The 21,764-nt window shown below is 44.4% G+C and overlaps 1 protein-coding gene across 2 annotated transcripts in view; it reads left to right on the top strand.

Moving 5' to 3' along the window:
- INTS9 (integrator complex subunit 9) overlaps positions 1-21,764 on the top strand; it is a 126,877-nt gene that overhangs the window by 97,411 nt on the left and 7,702 nt on the right. For both annotated transcript variants that reach the window (XM_033229612.1, XM_033229622.1), the window contains exons 10-14: positions 521-701; positions 8,773-8,833; positions 15,943-16,114; positions 18,981-19,105; positions 21,048-21,215. In XM_033229612.1, the coding sequence (XP_033085503.1) occupies positions 521-701; positions 8,773-8,833; positions 15,943-16,114; positions 18,981-19,105; positions 21,048-21,215 (707 nt within the window). The remainder of the gene's footprint in view (positions 1-520; positions 702-8,772; positions 8,834-15,942; positions 16,115-18,980; positions 19,106-21,047; positions 21,216-21,764) is intronic.

Below are 21,764 nucleotides of genomic sequence, written 5' to 3'. Positions count from 1 at the left end.
CCACCGGCACTCAAGTTACAGCATCTAGGTGAGCCTAAGTACTTAAAGTATAGGGGATTTTCCTGCAGACAAACGTTAATGAAAGAAAATACTACTAACTCCTGCAGACAAACGTTAGTCAAACAGAAAAACTTGGCCTATTTCCTTATATGTCATTCAGCCATGTTCAGAGACTGAACAGAGACAAATCCAGCAAATTTTTGAGCAGGATCTAAAACAGGAAAGAGCTTGGAGGCTCTGTCCTGAAGCTCAGCTGCCATTGGTAAAAACCCAAACCCCTAATCACATGCTCTATTCCCAGGGACCTAGATTAGACAGTGATGAGAAAATCAGTATCAGCCTGTAGCATCCCCTGCTTTGATGTGTTCTTCAAAAGAAGCAGGTTATTAGACAAGCGAGTGAATCATAAAAACAAAAGTTGGAAAACAAGTGCAAATCTTATTTTACAAGTTACAGTCTATCTTTATAACACTGCCCTCTTGATACAATGTTTTTTCTCCTCTGGCATCCACTTTTCTAGCTCTGACAGTCCGGAATGGAGGAAACGTGTTGGTTCCCTGCTACCCTTCTGGAGTGATCTATGACCTCCTGGAGTGCCTGTATCAGTACATCGACTCAGCTGGGCTCTCCAGCGTCCCCCTCTACTTCATCTCCCCTGTGGCCAACAGTTCACTGGAGTTTTCCCAGATCTTTGCTGAGTGGTATGTCAGTGGTTTTTTCCTATGAATTTTATTTGATTCAGGACATTCAAGCAGTAAGAATAAAAATAATCCTGTTTTTTCTCACATTACTGTGGAAATTTCATTTTGTTGTTTTTCTTGTCTGTGATAAGATTGCATTATTAAAAGCGAAAACTGTGGCATTGCTAAGTTTAGAATAATAGTTGTCAAAGAGGGAAGCATGTAAGGCAGAGACTTACCTTAGCCCAGCACTTTCAAAATTGATAACAAAAATCTTATATACTTCTCATATGTCACCCTCTGCCTGTTACTTGGTGAAATGACATTCTAAAAGTTAAAAAATTTTTCAAGCCCAAGCTCATGTTGTCTAAAATGTATAGTACCAAATCTGAGAAGAAAAACTAGATTTTTTAAAGTTGCGATAGTATGATATTTGACAAAATTTTATTACATCAGAAAATTGATCAAATCCTAGAGTTGGCAAAATATTAAACTTAATACCAAGTTAGTGAACCTTTTTAGGGTTATTTAGATGCATGTTTGAATGTAACTCACCTGACCAAAAATAAAGGGAGAGAAGTGGGAAATAACTTTTACAATATCCCCAATGGTGCCTTAGAATGGTGCCTCCCAAACGTTCTGGGACTGTGACACGGGCAGTCTAGGGTGCATTTAATCCCTTTTAGTCATGAAGTAACCAGATAGACACAGCACATACTGAGTTTCTAATTAAAAAGGAATTTGTGCATCACCTTCTCGTAACATATTCCATTATGCTGCCCCCAACCCTTGCTTTTTTAAAGTACTTTTTTCATTCCCTTCTGTGGTCTTTTTTTCTAAACCCCACCTGTGTTTAGACTCATACAGGCTTCTCTATCCCATGTACAAATTCTTCTTCTCTGTCACGTTTTTTTTCTGTTTGTTTGTTTTAAGACAGAGTCTTGCTCTGTCGCCCGGGCTGGAGTACAGTGGCACGATCTTGGCTCACTGCAACCTCTGCCTCCCGGGTTCAAGCACTTCTGCTTCAGCCTCCTGAGTAGCTGGGATTTCAGGCACCCGCCACCATGCACGGCTAATTTTTGTATTGTTAGTAGAGACAGGGTTTCACCATGTTAGTCAGCTGGTCTCAAACTCCTGACCTCAGGTGATCCGCCTGCCTTGGCCTCCCAAAGTGCTGGGATTACAGGCATGAGTGAGCCACTGCGCCCGGCCCTTTGTCACTTTTTATTGGTACCCAGTGAATTTTATCCTTTGTGAACAGGGTCTCATTTTTCCCAGCAGAGGAAGGTCATCTTGAGTAATGAGGAGTCTACCCTCAGTATCACTTGCACATTTAATCAGTGTGCTCTGAATTTCTGCTTCTAGATCCTTAATAAAAATACTGCAGAAGATAACTCCCTGGGTCAGCCCTGCAGGCTTCTGGCTTCTGTGCTTGGATCCCAGCAGGGTGTGCACTCTTCAAGTCCAGTTTTCACCCACCACATATGTTTTATGTTGTTGGAATATTTTATTCAACAGAAGTCGATAATACAAAAATGAGAGGAGGTTGTTTTTGTGTTTCTGGTTTTTAGATATTTGTTAGTTTCTAATATACATGTAATATGTGTTTACTGTAGAAAAAAATTAGAATTATAGAAGACAGTAAAAAAAAAAAAAACTGACCCCGGCCAGGCACAGTGGCTCACACCTGTGACCCCAGAACTTTGGGAGGCCAAGGCGGGTGGATCACTTGAGGTCAGGAGTTTGAGACCTGCCTGGCCAATATAACGAAACCCCATCTCTACTAAAATACAAAAATTAGCGGGGCATGTGGTGGGTGCCTGTAATCCCAGCTACTTGGGACGCTGAGGCAAGAGAATCACTTGAACCTGGGAGGCAGAAGTTGCAGTGAGCCGAGATCACGCCTTTGTACTCCAGCCTGGGACAAAGGGAGACTTCATCTCAAAAAAAAAAAAAACTGACCCCATAATCCTGCTATCCAGAAATAATTCACCACTCTTAGCATTCTGATGTATTTCTTTTTCCTATATCAGTATCATACTGAATATTTAATTTTGAATCCTGCTTTTAAAAATTAAATATTAGAGGCCAGGCACAGTGGCTCATGCCTGTAATCCCAGAACTTTGGGCAGCTGAGGTGGGTAGATCACGAGGTCAGGAGATTGAGACTATCCTGGCTATCATGGTCAAACCCCATCTCTACTAAAATTACAAAAAATTAGCCAGTTGTGGTGGTGGGCACCTGTAGTCCCAGCTACTCGGGAGGCTGAGGCAGGAGAATGGTGTGAACCCGGGAGGCGGAGCTTGCAGTGAGCTGAGATCGAGCCACTGCACTCCAGCCTGGGTGACAGAGCGAGACTCCGTCTCAAAGGAAAAAAAAAAAATTAAATATTAAAGCATCAAATCTTTAAGAACATAAATTTTACATGACTACATTATTCCATCACTTGTACATCGTTTGTATATAGTATGATGTAGTTAACTATTTCTTACTACTGGATGGAAGGGCTTTTCCCAATTTTTTTGCTTTTTGTAACGAATGTTCAATTAATATTCTCTGTATATATGATGACATCTTTTGCTTTAGGTAAATTACTAAAAGTAGAATTACTGGAACAAAGGATATAAATAGTTTGTAATGCTTATTATCTGAATCTAAATTGCTTTCCAGAAAGATTTTTCTGTAAATTGTTCTCTTCTTGCCCATTTACTTGTTAGAGGTTTTGTACATCACTCATACATTTATTCGAACTCCTTATATATGTATTAAGGATATATTTAGGTAGACTTTTTTTTCTTATTTTGGCACATTTTTGTCTTTGTTTTTTTTTCCAATTTTTAAATAATAAACTTACTACTTTGGAATGATTTTAGATTTACAGAGAAGTACATAGATCGTACAGAGGGTTCCTGTATACCTCTTACTCGGTTTCCCCTAATGTTGATGTCTCACGTGACCATGTTCATTCGTCCAAATTTTTAAAATAACATTAGTACCTTTTTTTTTTTTTTTTTTTTAAAAAGACGGAGTCTTGCTCTTCTCGCCCAGGCGGGAGTGCAATTGCACGATTTCAGCTCACTGCAACCTCTGCCTCCTGGGTTCAAGTGATTCTCCTGCCTCAGCCTCCCAAGTAGCTGAGATTACAGGTGCATACCACCATGCCCAGCTAATTTTTGTGTATTTTAGTAGAGACAGGGTTTCACCATGTTGGCCAGACTGGTCTCGAACTCCTGACCAGGTGATCCACCTACCTTGGCCTCCCAAAGTGCTGATATTACAGGCGTGAGCCACTGTGCCTGGTCTAAATAACATTAGTTCATTATTATTAACTCTGATCTTTATTGTGATTGCACCAGTTTCTCCACAATTTTTTTTTTTTTTTTTTTTCTGTTCAGGATCCAATCCAGGGTCCCACACTGCATTTAGGCCTTTGGTTTTTTTGTTTGTTTTTTTGCAATAAGTTTTTTTAGTTTTTTATACTGATAATTTTAGTCTCTTTTGCAGTTTCTTCTGTTGATATTATCTTTAGAAAATTCTTGCCTGATAGGTGTCACATGGCTAAATATACTTTTTTTCAGTTTTATTGCAACTTCTTACTTTCTTTTTTTACATCATCCCTTAACTATTTTATCTGGAATGTGTTTTAGTATAGAGTATGAAGAGAAGCATTAACTTTGTTTTTTTCCCAAATAGTCACGTAGTTACCTGTCCAAGTACTATTTACTGAATAATGTTAACTTTTTCAACTGACTTGTATTAATGTTGTATGCCAGACTTTCATATGTACTAGATTTTGTTTGTAGACTACCCTGATTGAGCGATCCATTCATTCTTTGACCAACATAATGCCAATATATTTTAATAACTGCAGCCTCACTTATAATTGTACTCAGTGGTAAAGTACATTTCTCCATTATTTTTCTTAGTCAGAATTATTGGAGCTATTTTTGCTTACTTATTTGTGTGTAAGAATTATAGAATCACTTTGCCAGTTTTCAGAATATCTTTTTGAGTCCACAAAACCTATAAATTACAAATCAGCATCTTTGCAGTAGTTTTCCCATGCTAAGACATAAGATGTGTCTCTGTCTTTTAAGCCTTACAGATATTCCTCCCATAGACTCCTAAACTCAGAGATCATATTATTCTTGTTTCCATCTGTAGTTTTATTTAGTTCAATCCATAAACCTTTAAGTGCCAAAGCACTGAGGATACAAAGAGGTCCCTGACCTTGAGGAATGTGTACCATGAAGGAAGAGGCAGCTGTGTAAACCTCTTACCACTTGGAAATAATCTGATGGAGATATATACACACATACCCACGCACACACCTATGTATATGTGTATGGTATTCAGAGAATACCATACAGAAAAAAATCAGAGAAGGGGTGGTGACCCCATTTGGGGGTTTAAGAAAGGCATTCTGGAAGGAGGTGCTCCTGAAGAATGACCAAGAATCAGCCAGACAGAAACCCTACTTAAGGATGAGCTGGGTGGGCTGCTGGGGGTGATAGTGTGGGTCAAGAGGATAACACAGGCCAAGACATAGATGGGAGGTTTGAATGGTTTGGTTCGTTCAGAGAACTATCCATAGTTCTTTATTGTTACAGTATGAAGTTCAGGGTAGGGAGTGGCAGGGTACAAGGCTAGAGGGATCCTGTCCATGGTAGGGATTCATTGGAGGATTTTAAGCAGAAAATGAACATGATTATATGTGCATTTTATATAGAGCCTTCTGCATTTATGTGAAGTTTGTTGGAGGTGGTGGGAGTGGGTGAAACTGAAGTATAAGACAATAGTCTTTGCAGAGGCTGCGGGACAGAAGACTGCAGTCTCTACCATCCTGGAGGAAAGCAAGGCAGGAACCGATTTGAGAGGCAATTAGGAAATACAACGGGCAGTACTTACTGGTTACTTGATACAGAAATGGTAGCAATCGAGATTGACACTGCAATTTCTAGTGTGGTAGATCGTATTGACCCCAAACAAAATAGATTCTATAAAGGAAGGGTAGGTGCATACAGCAGGGATGGTTAGCTTAGTTTGATTTTGTCCCTGAGGGCATTCACGGTGCCTGAGGCAGAGGATGTGCAGGTGAAACTTGTCCAGTTCAAAGATCTGAGAAGCCCAGGCTAGAGTCACAGGTTGGGGTGTCCTCAGCATTGAGGTAGTTGAGTGGCTGGGATTGCCACAAGAATGAATGGGATTGCCTGGGGAGAGGATTTCAGGTTAGAAGAACAGGCAGTGGGAAAAAGGATGGACTTAAGTAATGCCTGCATTTTGGGGCTCGGTAGAGAACAAATATTTAGGAAAAGTGTGAAGACAAATAGTTAAAGAAATAGAAAGAGGCCAGTCAGGATGGCTCACACCTATAACCCCAGCACTTTAGGACGCCAAGGCGGGAGGATTGCTGGAGACCAGGAATTCAAGATCAGCCTGAGCAACATAGCAAGACCTCATTTCCACAAAAGATTAAAATATTAGCAGGGCATGGTGGCGCATGTCCGTAGTTCCAGCTACTTAGAAGGCTGAGGCAGGGGATTCTTAGAGCCTGGGAGATTTCTCTGTATTTCTGTTTCACTGTGCTGTTCTCTTTCATGCAGCCTTGCTGTAAAGCACCCTTTCTCCCTAAATAAGGAACTCAGTTACCAAAATGGATAGCTGCTAGCTCCAGACTTGCATTAACTTAGCAAGTCCCAGCCCCCCACGCCAGGACCACCACAGCCTGTTCTGAGGTTTGGCTTCCTCCCCTCTTTGGTGTTCTGAATGGGTGCCTCACAGCCTGGCTGCTCTGTGCTCAACCTCAGGCCCGGCCTGCTGTCCTGGGCTTACTCCCTGCTACTCTGGTTCCCTGGCTCTGTGTTTCCCATTCTCATGGGTTCTGCTCTGGCTTCTGCATGGTACTGCTTTGATGCCTGCAGAAGCCCAGCCCCTTGCTATCCAGTGTCTGTCCCTGCTCCAAGCTAAGGAGCTTGGTTGTTTGGGTTGGTTTTGTTTTTGCAGGGATGGAGATGGGAGGGAATAGCTCTCGAAAGACCTCTCTGATCTTTTGTGGGGTTTGGAGTGTTGGTTGGTTGGTTGGTTGGTTTTTGAGACAGGCTCTCAGTCTGTCACCCAGGCTGGAGTGCAATAGCACGATTACGGCTCAGTGTAGCCTCAACCTCCTGGTCTCAAGCAATCCTCCCACCTCAGCCTCCTGAGTACCTGGGACTACAGTTGTCACCATCATGCCCAGCTAGTTTTTGTACAGATGAGATTTCATCATGTTGCCCAGGCTGGTCTCAAACTCCTGGGTTCAAGTGATCCACCCACCTTGGCCTTCCAGAGTGGTGGGATTACAGGCCTGAGCCACAGCGCCTGGCTCTGATCCTTTGTTGAACAATCAGTGGAAGAGTGTGTGGTACCTGAGGTCTGGCCATCAGGGAGCAGGAGGGTCTGTCACATTCCCAATTAGAGATGATCCTGGAAGTGTCATTTATTCTTCACTCTTCTGATAATCTGGTATACACAGATCTCCTTTTGAACTCCAGCAGCTACCCCCATAAGAAGCAAACTCTAATCAGGTCCTTCAAGACCTCTGTCTTAGAAAGGGGGTGGGTCGCTGTCTGCTGTTCCTGCATGAAGATTCTAGAGCAGAGCATGAAGGATCTGTTAGCAGAACTGGCCTAAGTGTTATGTAGGTGGGCTTCACAATCTCTAATCATATTGTAATCTCTTCTGTATCCCTAATCTCTGCCTTTAATGGATGTAGGATAATGTCCTTTGGAACAATAAAAATAAGTTTAGAACCAAGCACTTATGTTTGTCTCCCTGAGCTAGAAGTAAAGACAGAACTAGTGTCTATTTAGATAATATATAAGGTAACCCTCCAAAAGCATCTTGCTCTTCCATATTTATAGCTTCCAAGTAGGGTATACAGTGATTTTTTTAAGCCAAAGTTAAATGAAACTAAGGGTAGGAAAAATTAGATACAATGTATTAATACAAAATCCAAGCCCTGAAGTCCTGAGCTCCTCCCCTCTAAGCAGGACATTTTTTTAAAATGTCAAACCTGCACAACACTCGCATATATTGATTTATCAACTAAACTTTTTGCCACATTTGCTTTATCCAGACATCTCAGTATTGTAAAGTCGTAACTGACTAGGAAAAAGCAAACGTAAATTACCAAAAACATTCACAGTGTCTCTAGCCCATGATCCTTTGTTCTTCTCTTGTTGGAGTTAACAATGCTGCTGTTAAAAAGAGTGTGTGGGCCAGGCACAGTGGCTCACACCTGTAATCTCAGCACTTTGGGAGGCCAAGGCGGGTGAATCACCTGAGATCAGCAGTTCAAGACCAGCCTGGCCAACATGGTGAAACCCCGTCTCTACTAAAAATACAAAAATTCACCAAGCATGGTGGCAGGTACCTGTAATCCCAGCTACCTGGGAGGCTTTGGCAGCAGAATCGCTTGAACCCAGGAGGCAGACGTTGCAGTGAGCCGAGACTGCGCCATTGCACTCCAGCTGGGCAACAAGAGCAAAACTCTGTCTCAAAAAAAAAAAAAAAAAAAGAGTACATAGACAAAAACAGAAGCCATGTCTCAAGGTGTAGATCGCTTTCTTTGTGAAATTGATCACAACTGCATGCACTGTGGTATCTTGGATTGGATCCTGGAACAGAAAAGGGACATGAATTGAAAAACGAGTGAAATCTGAATGAAGTCTGGAGTTTAGTTGTCACATCTTGATGTTAATTTCTTAGTTGACGACTATGCCAGTCATATCAGATGTTAACTCTGGGGACATAGGGTGAAGGGGACATGGGAATTCTGTACTGTCTTTGCAGCTTTTCTTTAAATCTAAAATTATTCCAAAATAACAAGTTTATATTTTAATAAAAAATGTATTGAGAAATTTTCTAAAGTTTAAAAAAACGCAAGATATGTCTATGCTCTGTAGGCACTGCCTTTCGTTCACGGTGAAATTCGCTGGCAGGAAATTTTTAAATAAATGTCAGTATTTAATATTTTCACTGCTGCCTCTAGGTGGCAACAGATGCCACTGTGTGCTCTTCCTCACATACTGCTGTGTTTTTCCTCTTTAATAGGCTTTGTCACAACAAACAGAGTAAGGTGTATCTTCCAGAACCACCTTTTCCTCATGCAGAGGTAAGAAAACAAAATCACTGGGACATGGAAAGGAAGCAGTGTGGATAACCTGAAGCAGATGCAGACAGCAGGTCGTTAGATAAAACAGATCCCCAAGTAAACCTGTAGACCCCTTTGCCTCCCAAGTCAGACACAGGGAAGTATTTTAACTCAAGCTTTATTTGTTTTCCTTCTATTAACACTTTCTGTTGCACACGTGGAGCAGCCCTTCCCCGAAATGCTGGGGGCCACAGAATTGTTTCAGACTTGTGATTTGGGAATATACTTACTGTTTGAGCATCCCAAATTTGAAAGTGTGAAATCAAAAAGCTCTAGTGAGCATTTCCTTTGAGCATCATGTTAGTGCCCAAAAAGTTCAGATTCTGGAACATTTTGGATTAGGGATGCTTAGCCTGTACTATGGTTCATGCAATTCATAGCCTGCTTCTGTTCTACTGACCGCATGAGGAATTTTATTTTGATACATACTACTACCTTTTTGAATTGGGTTTATGTATTGGCAGAGTGTTCTTTCCAGTTATGTCAGTCATTTATGTACATTTTTAATGATGAAAATAACATTTCAGTTCAAAAAATAAAGGCTTCTTCCTCCCTCACAGAACAAATGGGTGTTTTCCGTATAGCTGAATACCCAGCTTTGTTGTCAGGTTCTTCTCACCCAAGGGTATATTATGAATATTTTTCTGTGTTTCATGTTATTATTGCTCTACTACAATGAAGCTAACACACAGTAGTTACTCCTCTTTTTGGTTATATTTTCACTCAAAGGTTGTCTAAATTGGTATCACCACCTTAGAAAACTGACAGTTTCGGCCATGCATGGTGGCTCACGCCTGTAATCCCAGCACTTTGGGAGGCTGAGGCGGGCGGATCACGAGGTCAGGAGATTGAGACCATCCTAGCTAACACGGTGAAACCCCGTCTCTACTAAAAATACAAAAAAATTAGCCGTGCGTGGTGGCAGACGCCTGTAGTCCCAGCTACTCGGGAGCTGAGGCAGGAGAGTGGCGTGAACCTGGGAAGTGGAGCCTACAGTAAGCCAAGATTGCGCCACTGCACTCCAGCCTGGGCGACAGAGGGAGACTCCGTCTCAAAAAAAAAAAAAAGAAAACTGACAGTATCTGCTAAAGCTGAACAATGCACTCTATGCCTCAGCAGTTTTGTTCCTAAAGTATACATCAAACAGAAATGCATAGAGATGTTACCAAAAGACACACACACAGATCTAGAATTTGGTCAGGTGTGGTGGCTCACAGCTGTAATCCCAACACTTTGGGAGGCTGAGGTGGGAGGATCACTGGAGGCCAGGAATTTGAGACCAACCTTGACATAATGGCAAAACCGTGTCTCTACAAAAAAATACAAAAAATTAGCTGGGTGTGGTGGCGCATGCCTGTAGTTCTAGCTACCCTAGAGGCTGGGGTGGGAGGATCACCTGAGCTGAGGGAGTTTGAGGCTGCAGCGAACTGTGATCGTGCTACTGCACACCAGTCCGGGCGACAGAGCAAGACCTTGTCTTAAAAAAAAAAAAAAACTATTTGGTAATAGTACTGAAATTACTCAAATGCCCATCAACAATGGAATAGATTTTGTGGTATAATCACACAATACCTTACATCACTGTGAACAAATAAGCTCCAATCACATGCAGTGTACATAAACTTCACAAACATGTGAGTGAAAAATCCAGATATAAAAGAGTAGATATGGTATGATTTTATTATATAAAAGTTCAAAACACAATAAACTAATCTGTGGTATTAGATGCCAGTGTGGTAGTGATCCTGGAGGGGAGGGGACAGTAGTGACAGAAAGGGGACAAAGAGGGATTTCTGAGGAGCTAGTAATGCTTTATTTCTTGATGTACATGTGCTCACCTTGTAAAAAATCCATCAAGGTGTACAGAGTTAGATATAAGGAAAGAGCGAAGGCCGGAATGAATCCTGTGCTGTTGGATAGAATTGACGGTATTGGTGTGAACTCCTATTTTCAATATATGTAGATAGACACAGAAAGAAATACATTTGTGCATGTGTGTGTATGCGTGTGTCTGTGCACATACGTATCTTCCAACTCTGGCCAGAGAGAGGGCCTGGGAGAGTTACATGCCACTAACTGAGGAACACATTTAGCTCCCAGATGTCTGTTTCTAGATACTATTCTCCACTAAAAGGAACCAGGCCTCTTTGGAAAATACAACATGAGGCTGAAAGATCTTGCTGTGCACTCAGAGAATGATGGGTCAGAAGCCACATCTGAGATCACTGGAACATCAAAATAAATAATGCTAGTAATGAATATAATCCATTGAATAACAGAAACTCCCACATCCATAGTGAGGTAACTGAGTACGTAGGCAAGAAGGGAAAGTTCTTCCAACAGTAAACTCACATAATTAATGTAGGAAAGAATCTTAGAATTAGAAAATCACCATTTGGCAGCCACCGCAGTTATAATTTATTCCTGCAAGAAACACCAGTGGGTACTAAAACCAACAAGTGAAAATTGTATGAAGAACTAGATGATTTATAGTCCCAAAAAGTGTGTCCCCACAAAATTCATGTTTATTACAAAGAGAGAAATAGTAACTGGAGTTTGGACAAACTTGACATATGCAATCAACGTTAACATCACCAGTAATTAGACTAATTGACACTGCATGGCTCTTAATGCAAATTATTGAGAAAACAGCATGATTTCTGTGATCCTGCTGCTAAAAATGCCTCACCTGAATCTAATGAGCATTCAGACCCAAGTTGAGGATGCTCAACAAAATAACTGATCTGTACCCTTCGAGAATGCCGGAGACCTAGGGGACAAGGGAAGACTGAGGAACTGCCAAGAGAATGAAGAGTTGTGGCAGATACATGCACTCCATGGCCATGGGCTGGATCTGGAAATGGGAAGAACTTGTTTGTTATCTTGTTTGTTTGCTATTAGGAGCATTGATAACAGTTGGTAAAGTCTGAATGGGGCATGTAGATGAGAGGGGGCAGTATTGTGTCAGTGTTCATTTGCTGCTTTTGATGAGTGTACTGTTATAATACATCCATGTTAACTGTGATTATCTCCCCACTCATTTCTTTGTCAAAATTATAACCCTTCCTCAACTAAGGCAGATAGACTGTTTTTACATAGAGCATGTCAGTGCAGATAGATACGTTTAGGAATTTAGTTTGAGTTTTGTTTTAGAGTTAACTATTTAACACGTATTTCAACAAATGTCCTGCTAATTACTTTAAATGTAATTGCTGTTTTCATACTGTAAAGGAGAGATCTTTTATGAACCAGGATGCCAAGTAGAAGGTTTTGAAGAAGTTAGTTTTTGGTTGCAGTAGTCTAAATAGTATTTCAGCAGCCAGGGTTTTTACAAGCTGTGTCAATGCCATAGTGAAATACAGGCTAGAAATATTATAAAAATGTCAGAAAATTAAGTGTGGCAAAACATCTTGTGGTGGACTTTGCTCTTGAAAGTCTATTTTGCTTCCTTTGCAGTCAGCCTTGCTGTAGAGCTTGTTTCCTAGGAGTGTGATCACATTCTCACTCACGCACCTGTCACAGATGACCTGGTGCCATTTAGAGTTTGGAATGTGAGTACACTGGTCGCACCATCAGGGTTCCTCAGGTGCACCTGTCATTGTTAGGGCACGAGGGAGTCGACCCTTGGTATTGTTACCATTGCCCATGAGAAAGGATGGTTCTGCCCTTAGTACTGGTAACAAATTACTGTCCAGAATTCCTGCCCCACAGCTTCATTTCCGCTGGTCAGATGCAGTAAGTTGGCTAGAAAGGTAGATCCAATTGGCAAAAAATGATGAGTTTATCTTAGTTTCTGTGCATTGATCAGTAGAGCTACAGGAACTATAGATAATGCTTAAAAGTGACTTAAGTGTGCAGAGACCTGCTGCTATTCTTAGAATCACATTCATCATCTTGACATCTCTGGATACAATAGATTCCTTTTGACAGCTGCTCACCCATTTAACTGAGACAGTTAATGATTTTGGCCATATAGATTATAAAAAGAATGTCAGTTTGACTTGCAGACTACCTGGAAGGAAAGTGGGAATTCGATGTTTGCTCCGGCTTTACTATTCATATTCCATCCAAGCATGCGACAGCTGATAAAGATCTCCGGGATAGTGTTAATGTCTTCCTAATACAACCAGGTCTCTTTAATTAAAGATGAGGTCTTCAAGGTGAAGAGAGTTTGGCTTCTGTTTGGGGTGTGTCCCATTCTGACCATATCCCCACTCTTAGGGTGACTTCATTTGCACTTCAAGGTGTTGGCCAGGGCCCTCTCATGCACCATGTGTGGCCACAGGACTGAGCCTATCACAGGCCATTGCTTTATCCATGAAACAGCCTCCCAGAGCAGTGCTTCCTTTGGCCTGGTTGATATTTAGGGTCTGTGAAGTCTGGGTGTCTGCCCTCTGGATACTGGGGTGGGGCAAGGAAGCCTGGGTGGCAGGCACAGTGTCTGAGGCGTTACAAGATGCCATCTACTCATAAGTGTCTTTGCTGTTGCCTTGAATGGGCCTGGCACTGGGAGATGATTGTCAAGTGTTGTGCTGCAGGAGTGACTCTTGGTTCAAAACATACACTTGAAAGAACGCTTTGAGGCTGCGAGGTACCTTTTTTTTTTTTTTTTTTTGAGACAGAGTCTTACTCTGTCGCCCAGGCTGGAGTGCAGTGGCGCGATCTCGGCTCACTGCAATCTCCGCCTCCCGGGTTCACGCCATTCTCCTGCCTCAGCCTCCTGAGTGGCTGGGACTACAGGCGCCCACCACCATGCCCGGCTAATTTTTTTGTATTTTTAGTAGAGACGGGGTTTGACCATGTTAGTCAGGATGGTATTGATCTCCTGACCTTGTGATCTGCCTCCCAAAGTGCTGTTTTTTTTTTTTTTTAAATTTGTGTTTTTTTTAGTGACAGGGTCTCAGTCACCCAAGCTGGGATACAGTATTGCAGTCATAGCTTACTGCAGCCTTGAACTTCTGGGCTCTAGCCACAGTATCCAACTAACTTTCTTTTATTTTCTGTAGAGACAAGGTCTTGCTTTGTTGCCCAGCCTGGTCTCAAACTTCTGGGCTCAAGCAATCCTCTTGTCTTGGTCTCCCAAAGTGCTAGAATTACAGGCGTAAGCCATTATGCCTGGCCCCTGTTTCTTAATATAACTGTCTGTGTTACGAGGACACCACATTTCTAAAAGCCAGTTTGATCTTTGTCATGCATGTGCCTGTGTGCGTGTGTGTGCATGTGTGCACACACGTCCACATGCTGTACACATTCAGAGAAGCTTCTCTAGTAGCAAACAACAGAAAGGATCCCAGAAAATACAGTCTTTGGTCTTGGTCTTTATTCAGTTGCTGCAGTAGCTTAAACCTCTAGCTTCACAGGAGGAGGTCCTGTACTGGTAAACAGTGTTTCTGGTGTGACGGATGTGTTTACTGTCGCCACTACTTGGTGATTAACGAGTGTTGGGAAAGTCACTTGTATTTCAAACAAGAAGTGATAATGAGAACTTCAGGCCTGGCATGGAGTGTCAGGCAGTTTATAAAGGAAGAGTCCAGCTAAATCAGGCCATAACAATCTGAATCAGTTTCCAGGAAGTATCTCAGTATTACCAGAAAGACTTGACTTGCCCATGTGTTCCAAAAATCACATTCTAGGTAGAAACTATTTTAATAAGATCCACTTGTATTTTTTTAAATTAATAAATATTACTTTTCACAGCAGTTTTAGGTTCACTGCAATCATATGCCCCTGCCCCACACACGCAGTTGCCCTCTGCACCATCCCACACCACAGAGGTGCATTTGCTATGGCTGGTGAACCCACATTGACACGTCACCATCACCCAAAGCCCAGAGTGTACATTAGGGGTTCCTCTTGGCGTTGTGCGTTGTGTGGTTTTGGACGAACGAACAGTGACCTGGATCCACCATTACATCATCACACAGAGCAGCTTCCTCACTCCGCAAATCCTCTATGCTCGGCCTGTTCATTTCACCTCCACGACTCCCTGATGACTGCTGGGCTTTTACTATCTGTATAGTTTTGCCTTTTCCAGATTGTCATACAGTTGGAATCATAGGGGCCTTGCCTTTTCAGAGTGACGTCCTTCACTTACGAATAGGTTCCTCCATGTCTTTTCTTAGCTTGGTAGCTCATTTCTTTTTTAGTGCTGAATAATATTCCATTGTCTGGATGCATCATCACAGTTTTATCATTCACCTGCTGAAGGACATCTTTTTTTTTTTTTTTTTTGAGACGGAGTCTCGCTCTGCCACCCAGGCTGGAGTGCTGTGGCCAGATCTCAGCTCACTGCAAGCTCCGCCTCCCAGGTTCACGCCATTCTCCTGCTTCAGCCTCCCGAGTAGCTGGGACTACAGGCGCCCGCCACCTCGCCCGGCTAGTTTTTTTGTATTTTTTAGTAGAGACGGGGTTTCACCGTGTTAGCCAGGATGGTCTCGATCTCCTGACCTCGTGATCCACCCGTCTCGGCCTCCCAAAGTGCTGGGATTACAGGCTTGAGCCACCGCGCCCGGCCGGGACATCTTGGTTGTTTCCACGTGTTAGCAATTAGGACATTCATGTGCAGGTTTCTTGCAGACATAATTTTTCAAAATATCTTTCAAAGTGGCTGTATCATTTTGCATTCCCACCAGCAGTGAACGACCGTCCTTGTTCTTCCATATCCTTGTCAGCATTTGGTGCTGTCAGTGTTCTGGATTTTAGCCGTTCTATTATAATAGGTGTGTAGTGGTATCTCGTCATTTTAATTTGCGGTTTCCTAATGACATATGGTGTGGAGCATTTTGTCATATGCTAGTTTGCCATCTGTCTTCTCTGATGAGGTGTCTGCTCAGGTTTTTTTGCCCACATTTTAGTAGGGTTGTTCATTTCTTTTTGCTGGGGTTTCGGAGTGCATACATTTTGGGTCACATTCCTCTCTCAGTGTGACTTTTGCAGATATTTTCTCCCAATCCGTGGCTTATCTTCTTTGTTGGTATTTTAGATCCAGTCCCGCTCACCCTCCCGTACTTTGGTTCCGCCTTCAGCCTGGGCAGTCTCACATCTCTGTGTACTTTTTCTATATTTTCCAGCTCATTCAGACCAATAAGCTGAAGCACTACCCCAGCATCCACGGAGACTTCAGCAACGACTTCAGACAGCCCTGTGTGGTGTTCACCGGGCATCCTTCCCTCCGCTTCGGGGACGTGGTCCACTTCATGGAGCTCTGGGGAAAATCTAGTCTCAACACCGTCATATTCACGGGTAAGTGAAAAAAATTAACAAAACGGTTCTCTCCACTGAGGCCATGAGTGAATGCACCTACAAGGTAGAGACCCAGGGAAGGATTTTGCAGTGAGGTGTAAATACGAACATTGTTCTACTATAGGTTCCAAAGAATGAAGAAATCACAGAGAAAGAGTGAAGCAGCGTGTGCCATTGGACAGCTGGGCATCCAGCAAGGCCTTCATGCCTGTTTTCAGATTTCTCCAAGACAGAATCCTACTGAGTGCTTTTTGCTAGGATATCATAGGCCATTTCAAGAACTGCAGTGATTCAGTAACCGATCTTGTTCTAGCTGTTAGGAATTGTTCACAGATGTAGATCTTTCTCTTCTGATTGTAGTTTACTCTAGCTATGGATTTTCTTCTGGAGACAAATCCCTCAGGGGAAAAAATTCCTTTGGTAAGGTCAAGTAAAGAGTTTACGTAGATAATCACTGTATCATTTTTATCAGTGTAGCGCACCCAGCCCTTTGAATGCTAGGACCTTTTTGCTTATCTGTGATGGGAGATACCATGGAAATTATGCGCAGACCTTTTTTTTTTTTTTTTAGCTCATCAGTTGTCATTAGTGTTAGTGTATTTTATGTGTAGCACAAGACAGTTCTTCTTCCAGTGTGGCCCAAAGAAGCCAAAAGCTTGGACACCCATGGGTTAGGATCTTCAGTCAGCTTTGGGTTTTAGAAATCTTACAGGCTATGAAGTTTAAAAAAAAAAACAAAACACCTTGATTTGAAATCTGGCCCAGCCTGCAGTGACTTCAGCCAGTTCACCAGCAAGCATGACTGTCCCCACGGTAAATGGGACTGTCAGTAGCTACCTCTGTGGGTCACTCTGGGCACCAGGCACAGCACCCAGCATGTGGCAGCTGTTGGGAAAGCATCGTCACCACCTCCCTTCCTAACTTTAGGGGCTGGGTTTGGAGGAGGGAGTCCAGTTACACCAGAAGCATGGGGGTCAGGGACACTTCGGCCCTTCCCCCAGCCTGTTTGTGACCTAGAGGCCACCAGGAACATGCATGTGGTCAAACCACGTTGAGTTTATTGCCTCATTTCAGCAAGGGGAACACACACCATGGGTAAAAGCAAGGTAAAAAGACCTTGTAGGAGTCAGGCTGGTATTCGGTGATACACGGGTGTTCACGGAGGTGAGGCGTCACCCTGTATTGGGTGGCATCAGGATGCAGGGTCATTCTGCGATGGGTTTCTTAACTCACTGTTATCTAGAACACAGGAAGAATGGAGCTGGCATAGCAGGGTGTTTGTTCCTGCTGTGGTCAGGATGGTTCTGTGTTCCGTGTTCAGGATGATTACAGAGGGGTCTTGTCTTTGGTCGGATCCATCATTGTCAGACAAGGTGTTGGTGTTCCAGGAAGTTGCGTTCGCACAGCAGGAGGACACATGGCTTTGCTGTGGGTGCCAGGCCGGCTCTTGCTGATACCAGGTCAGGCAGAAAGTGCCAGGAGAGGCCCGGTCACCAGGACTGCTTTCCCCTTCTCAGGCCCACTTTCAGCTAAAGGTGGAGGAAGTTGGGCCACAAGGTATTGATTCACAACACCCAGAACTTCATAGCTGCCAGGATTTCATTAATCAGGAGGTTGTCCAGAGAACGTCCTACGTAGTGGGAGCTGAGGTTGGTGTCTCCTGCTCCTGCTGCTGCGTGGTGACTCTTGACATTTGACTTGACAGTGGTGACAGCATCTACACAGCACAGTAGGTAACCTGGCTTTAGTACAAATGTTTCTTCAGCTAAAAGGAAATTAGGACTGTGTGATTTCCCGTGACAACTCTGGGTAACGGGTTTGCATTTAAACTGGTTTATGGAGCTTCCAGGGCAGAAGTTGTGTCAGGGAGAGTTTGGGGCCACCTTTTTTTTATTGTTTTGTGACTCCTGGATACGTGAAAAGGGAGTCAGTATTCTCAGAGAAGCACGATCCACTGGAATGGGCGTTTACGTACCTGGCAGCTGTGCCAGTGTGTCCTGACAACAGTGGGGATGTGTGTGTGTGTCTGGTGTGCCTAGGCCAGGGTCCCTCGTCCCTGGGCAGAGACTGCACTGGGAGTCAAAGCACACATCAGTTAGGACCAAGCGAGGTCTTTTGGTTCAAGGCGGGTAGCTCCCTTGAGTTGGGGGAATGTTTCCTGCCAAGCAGGCTGCAGCAGCCCCCAGGAGACCAGCTGAGCTGAGCAGTGGGCGAGGACTCCTCCTGGTCAGAGGGGCTGGGCCTGCTGGGGAGCATTGCAGTCTCAGTCTACAGACCATTCACGGGCCTGGGGTGGGGCCGTGCGCTTGTCTCCTGGGTGCATCTCACACCTGGGCGTTAACTCGGAGCTGATTCTAGGGTCCCGGGGTCTATGCCAGTCCTCTCCACTGTGAAGTCACTGTTTTTCTCATTGTATTAAATCAGTACCTTGTGGGGGACTCTTTGAAACTATGTATATACCTGTTCTCCCTCACAATGGTATCTAATATTTTTAGCATTTATTGATGATTCTCATCTGAATAAGTGGTGAACTGTAATGGTTGCCAAATGGTGGCTTTGGCTTTTATTTCCTCGTTTGTTTCTTGGCATTTCGTTGTAAAGAAGAGCTTTCTTTTCTCCCCCACATACGTATTTCTCCCTCATTTACCTCATCTGCCTCTGATGAAGCTTGGAGCCCACCCACAGGGTCCATCCCAGCTTGCCCCTCCTTCCACGGGGCCCCTTTGACCTCCGTCCCCCATATGTGCTTCCTGGCTCCCTCCTGACCCCCTGGCTGTCTCTGGGCCCTCAGCGCCCCAGCCGCCGCCTGGCTCAGCAGCTCCTGTGTAGTCTGCATTGTAAGATTTCTTTCTCGTACTTTCTGTAGAACCAGACTTCTCCTACCTGGAAGCCCTGGCTCCTTACCAGCCGCTGGCCATGAAATGCATCTACTGCCCCATCGACACCCGGCTGAACTTCATCCAGGTGTCAAAGCTGCTTAAAGAAGTGCAGGTAATGAAGGCCAGTGCTTGTGCCTTCACATAGTCATGTCACTTTGGTGTGGCTCATGCTTGTGTGGGATGAAGGGAGAGAGGCTGCATTGGATTCTTGTCTTCAATTCTCACGCATCTACAGAATGCTGGGGACACATGCCAGCCCCCTCCACACTGAAAAGGAGTGGTCTTTATACCCTGACAGCAGTTTCCATTCTAAAGAAATCAGAAGTGGAAGGGAAAGAAAACCATCTGTGTCCGCTTAAAAGCAAATCCTCTCACCCCTGCCAAAAAGAGTCATTCTAGAAACATATTCACTAAGCTGAGACAGTGGAATTGAAGCACGTGCTGGGGCCATGGCACACCTGTAGGCTGGTACCTCACTAAGCTGAGACAGTGGAATTGAAGCATGTGCTGGGGCCATGGCACACCTGTAGGCTGGTACCACAAACAGTGCTGCTGGGTTTGGGGTTTGTGGTAGTTTTTGGTCATTTGTTTCACTTGACATTTTCTGCCCTGGAGAAGGGAGAAGTAGCTGGGGTACAGTGTAGACCAGGAGAATCCGAGCACAGGGGGAGCGTGTAGCAGGAAGGCAGGGCCACGGAACCACTGTGCTGGCTCAGCCACTGCTCGTTGGGTTTCTGGCTCTTGAGAGTTGGGAGAGGCACTGGAATTGGCAAGGGGGACAGCTGACTGGCGAGGAAGAGCTCTCCCTTTTCACTCCCTGGTGTTCCCAGGAGTGAGATGAGGGCCGAGGGGCCCAGCACAGCACCTTCGGCCTCTGGATAAGAGAGCTGTGTCACAAAACTCTAAGACAGGAGAACGAGAAACAGAGAAAGCTGGAGAACCCCCGGAAAGCCCCAAGAGTGCATTCTGGTGATTATTAATGTGCTTGCCCAACAAAGAAAGAATATTGGCGCTCTCTCGGCATGATGAGAGCAGACAGCAAACGTGGGGCCTGTCTGCAGTGATTCGCTACCCCACTGTGTGCTCATCCACATGTTAGAAGCAGCGGTGAAGGGAAGGGTGTGTTGCTTCTCATTAACTTCAAATCCCAGTCCCTAAACCAGCTCTTGACCCCCCTGTCAGGTGCTAATCCTGGAAACTGGAGGCCACTTGGTCTCCACTTTAGGCGAGGAAAACCTGGGAGGAACCATCAGGCTGCGACTGTGGCATGAGATGCTTTGAGACAGGTCAAGAAGAGGAGCAAAGGGCAGTTCGAAGGAGAAAAGTATTAGCCCTAAGGAACAGGTGCTTTTGGAAGCTCAGCCCAGTCAGCCTGGTGGAAAGCCATATTCATCAGGAAATTCAGGGCTTGGTCCGAGCTCTTAAGTAGAAGCAGGGAAGACACAGTGCCCCTGTGGGCTGCCAGCATTCCTTTTCATTTGGGTGATATTTGTGCAAAGTAAAAATTGGTTTACTAATCTTTTTTTCTCAAGATAAGGGACATTTTGTTTAAAAAAAAAAAAAAAAAACCTCTGCGTATGCTGCTTGGTCGTACACAGTGAGCATATGACCTGAGCAGTGTCCACTGCCTAATACCAGTCCACCTGCAGATCCAGCAGAAAGTCGGAACCCACAGCTCCTGGTAATTAGCCAAGAGCTTATAAAAGCAGACATGTGGGAATGTTACAGAAAGACCGTGCCCCCAGGAAGCCCAGAAACTGTTGGGAGCAGACACATGGAAGTTACCATGAAACTTACGTAAACAGTGAAAAAAAAAACGAAAACAAACGCAAGCTGAGGCAGCTTAGGGGTTTCTGAGACGTTTCTTCTGCCCCAGTGCCTTCACGTTCCCTCTCCTCTCTACGGTTCATTGGGCTTGAGAGGATGAAAGTTCACCTTGGCCTGGAAGTGGTGAGCCTGTGATGGCGGGGAGTAGATCGGGGCTAGAAACGGGCCTTCTGCAGGGGCCACTGTACTTCACACCTCCTTTCTCGCCTGTCCCATTGGTTCCTCAGCCCCTGCATGTGGTGTGTCCTGAGCAGTACACCCAGCCGCCCCCAGCCCAGTCCCACAGGATGGACCTCATGATCGACTGCCAGCCCCCCGCCATGTCCTATCGGCGGGCCGAGGTCCTCGCCCTGCCCTTCAAACGCCGGTACGAGAAGATCGAGATCATGCCAGAGGTGAGCCGTTCTCCTTCCTAGGGTTAAACTAGAGCTTTCCAGAGGCTCTTGAAGATCGTGCAGGGGTGGCCTTCTTTTGGATTTATGTCAAGTATGAATGAACCAGGCTGGGCGCAGTGGCTCACCCCTGAAATCCCAGCAATTTTGGGATTCCCAGGTGGGTGGATCACTTGAGGTCAGGAGTTCCAAGATCTGCCTGGCCAACCCAGCCCAGCCAACATGGTGAAACCCCATCTCTACTAAAAATACAAAAAAATTAGCCAGGTGTGGTGGCACGCACTTGTAATCCCAGCTACTCGGGAGGCTGAAGCATGAGAATCGCTGGAACCAGGAGGTAGAGGTTGCAGTGAGCCAAGATCACACCACTGCACTCCAGCCTGGGCACCAGAGTGAGACTTCAAGTATGAATGAGCAAAGAACATGGACCCTTAACCAAGTAACCGGGAAGGGGGGATTTTCAGGGCCTTCTTGCTTTTCCAAGTAATAAAGTAACAGCTGTTAGTCCGTACCTAGCGTTCAGCAGTGTGACCCCTGGGCCACATCATGGGC

Source organism: Trachypithecus francoisi, unplaced genomic scaffold (assembly GCF_009764315.1).
Source record: "Trachypithecus francoisi isolate TF-2019V2 unplaced genomic scaffold, Tfra_2.0 Contig01440, whole genome shotgun sequence".
In the NCBI taxonomy this organism is placed as follows: Eukaryota; Metazoa; Chordata; class Mammalia; order Primates; family Cercopithecidae; genus Trachypithecus; species Trachypithecus francoisi.
The sequence above is the reverse complement of the archived record's forward strand: the minus strand, read 5'-3'. Positions and strand labels throughout refer to the sequence as shown.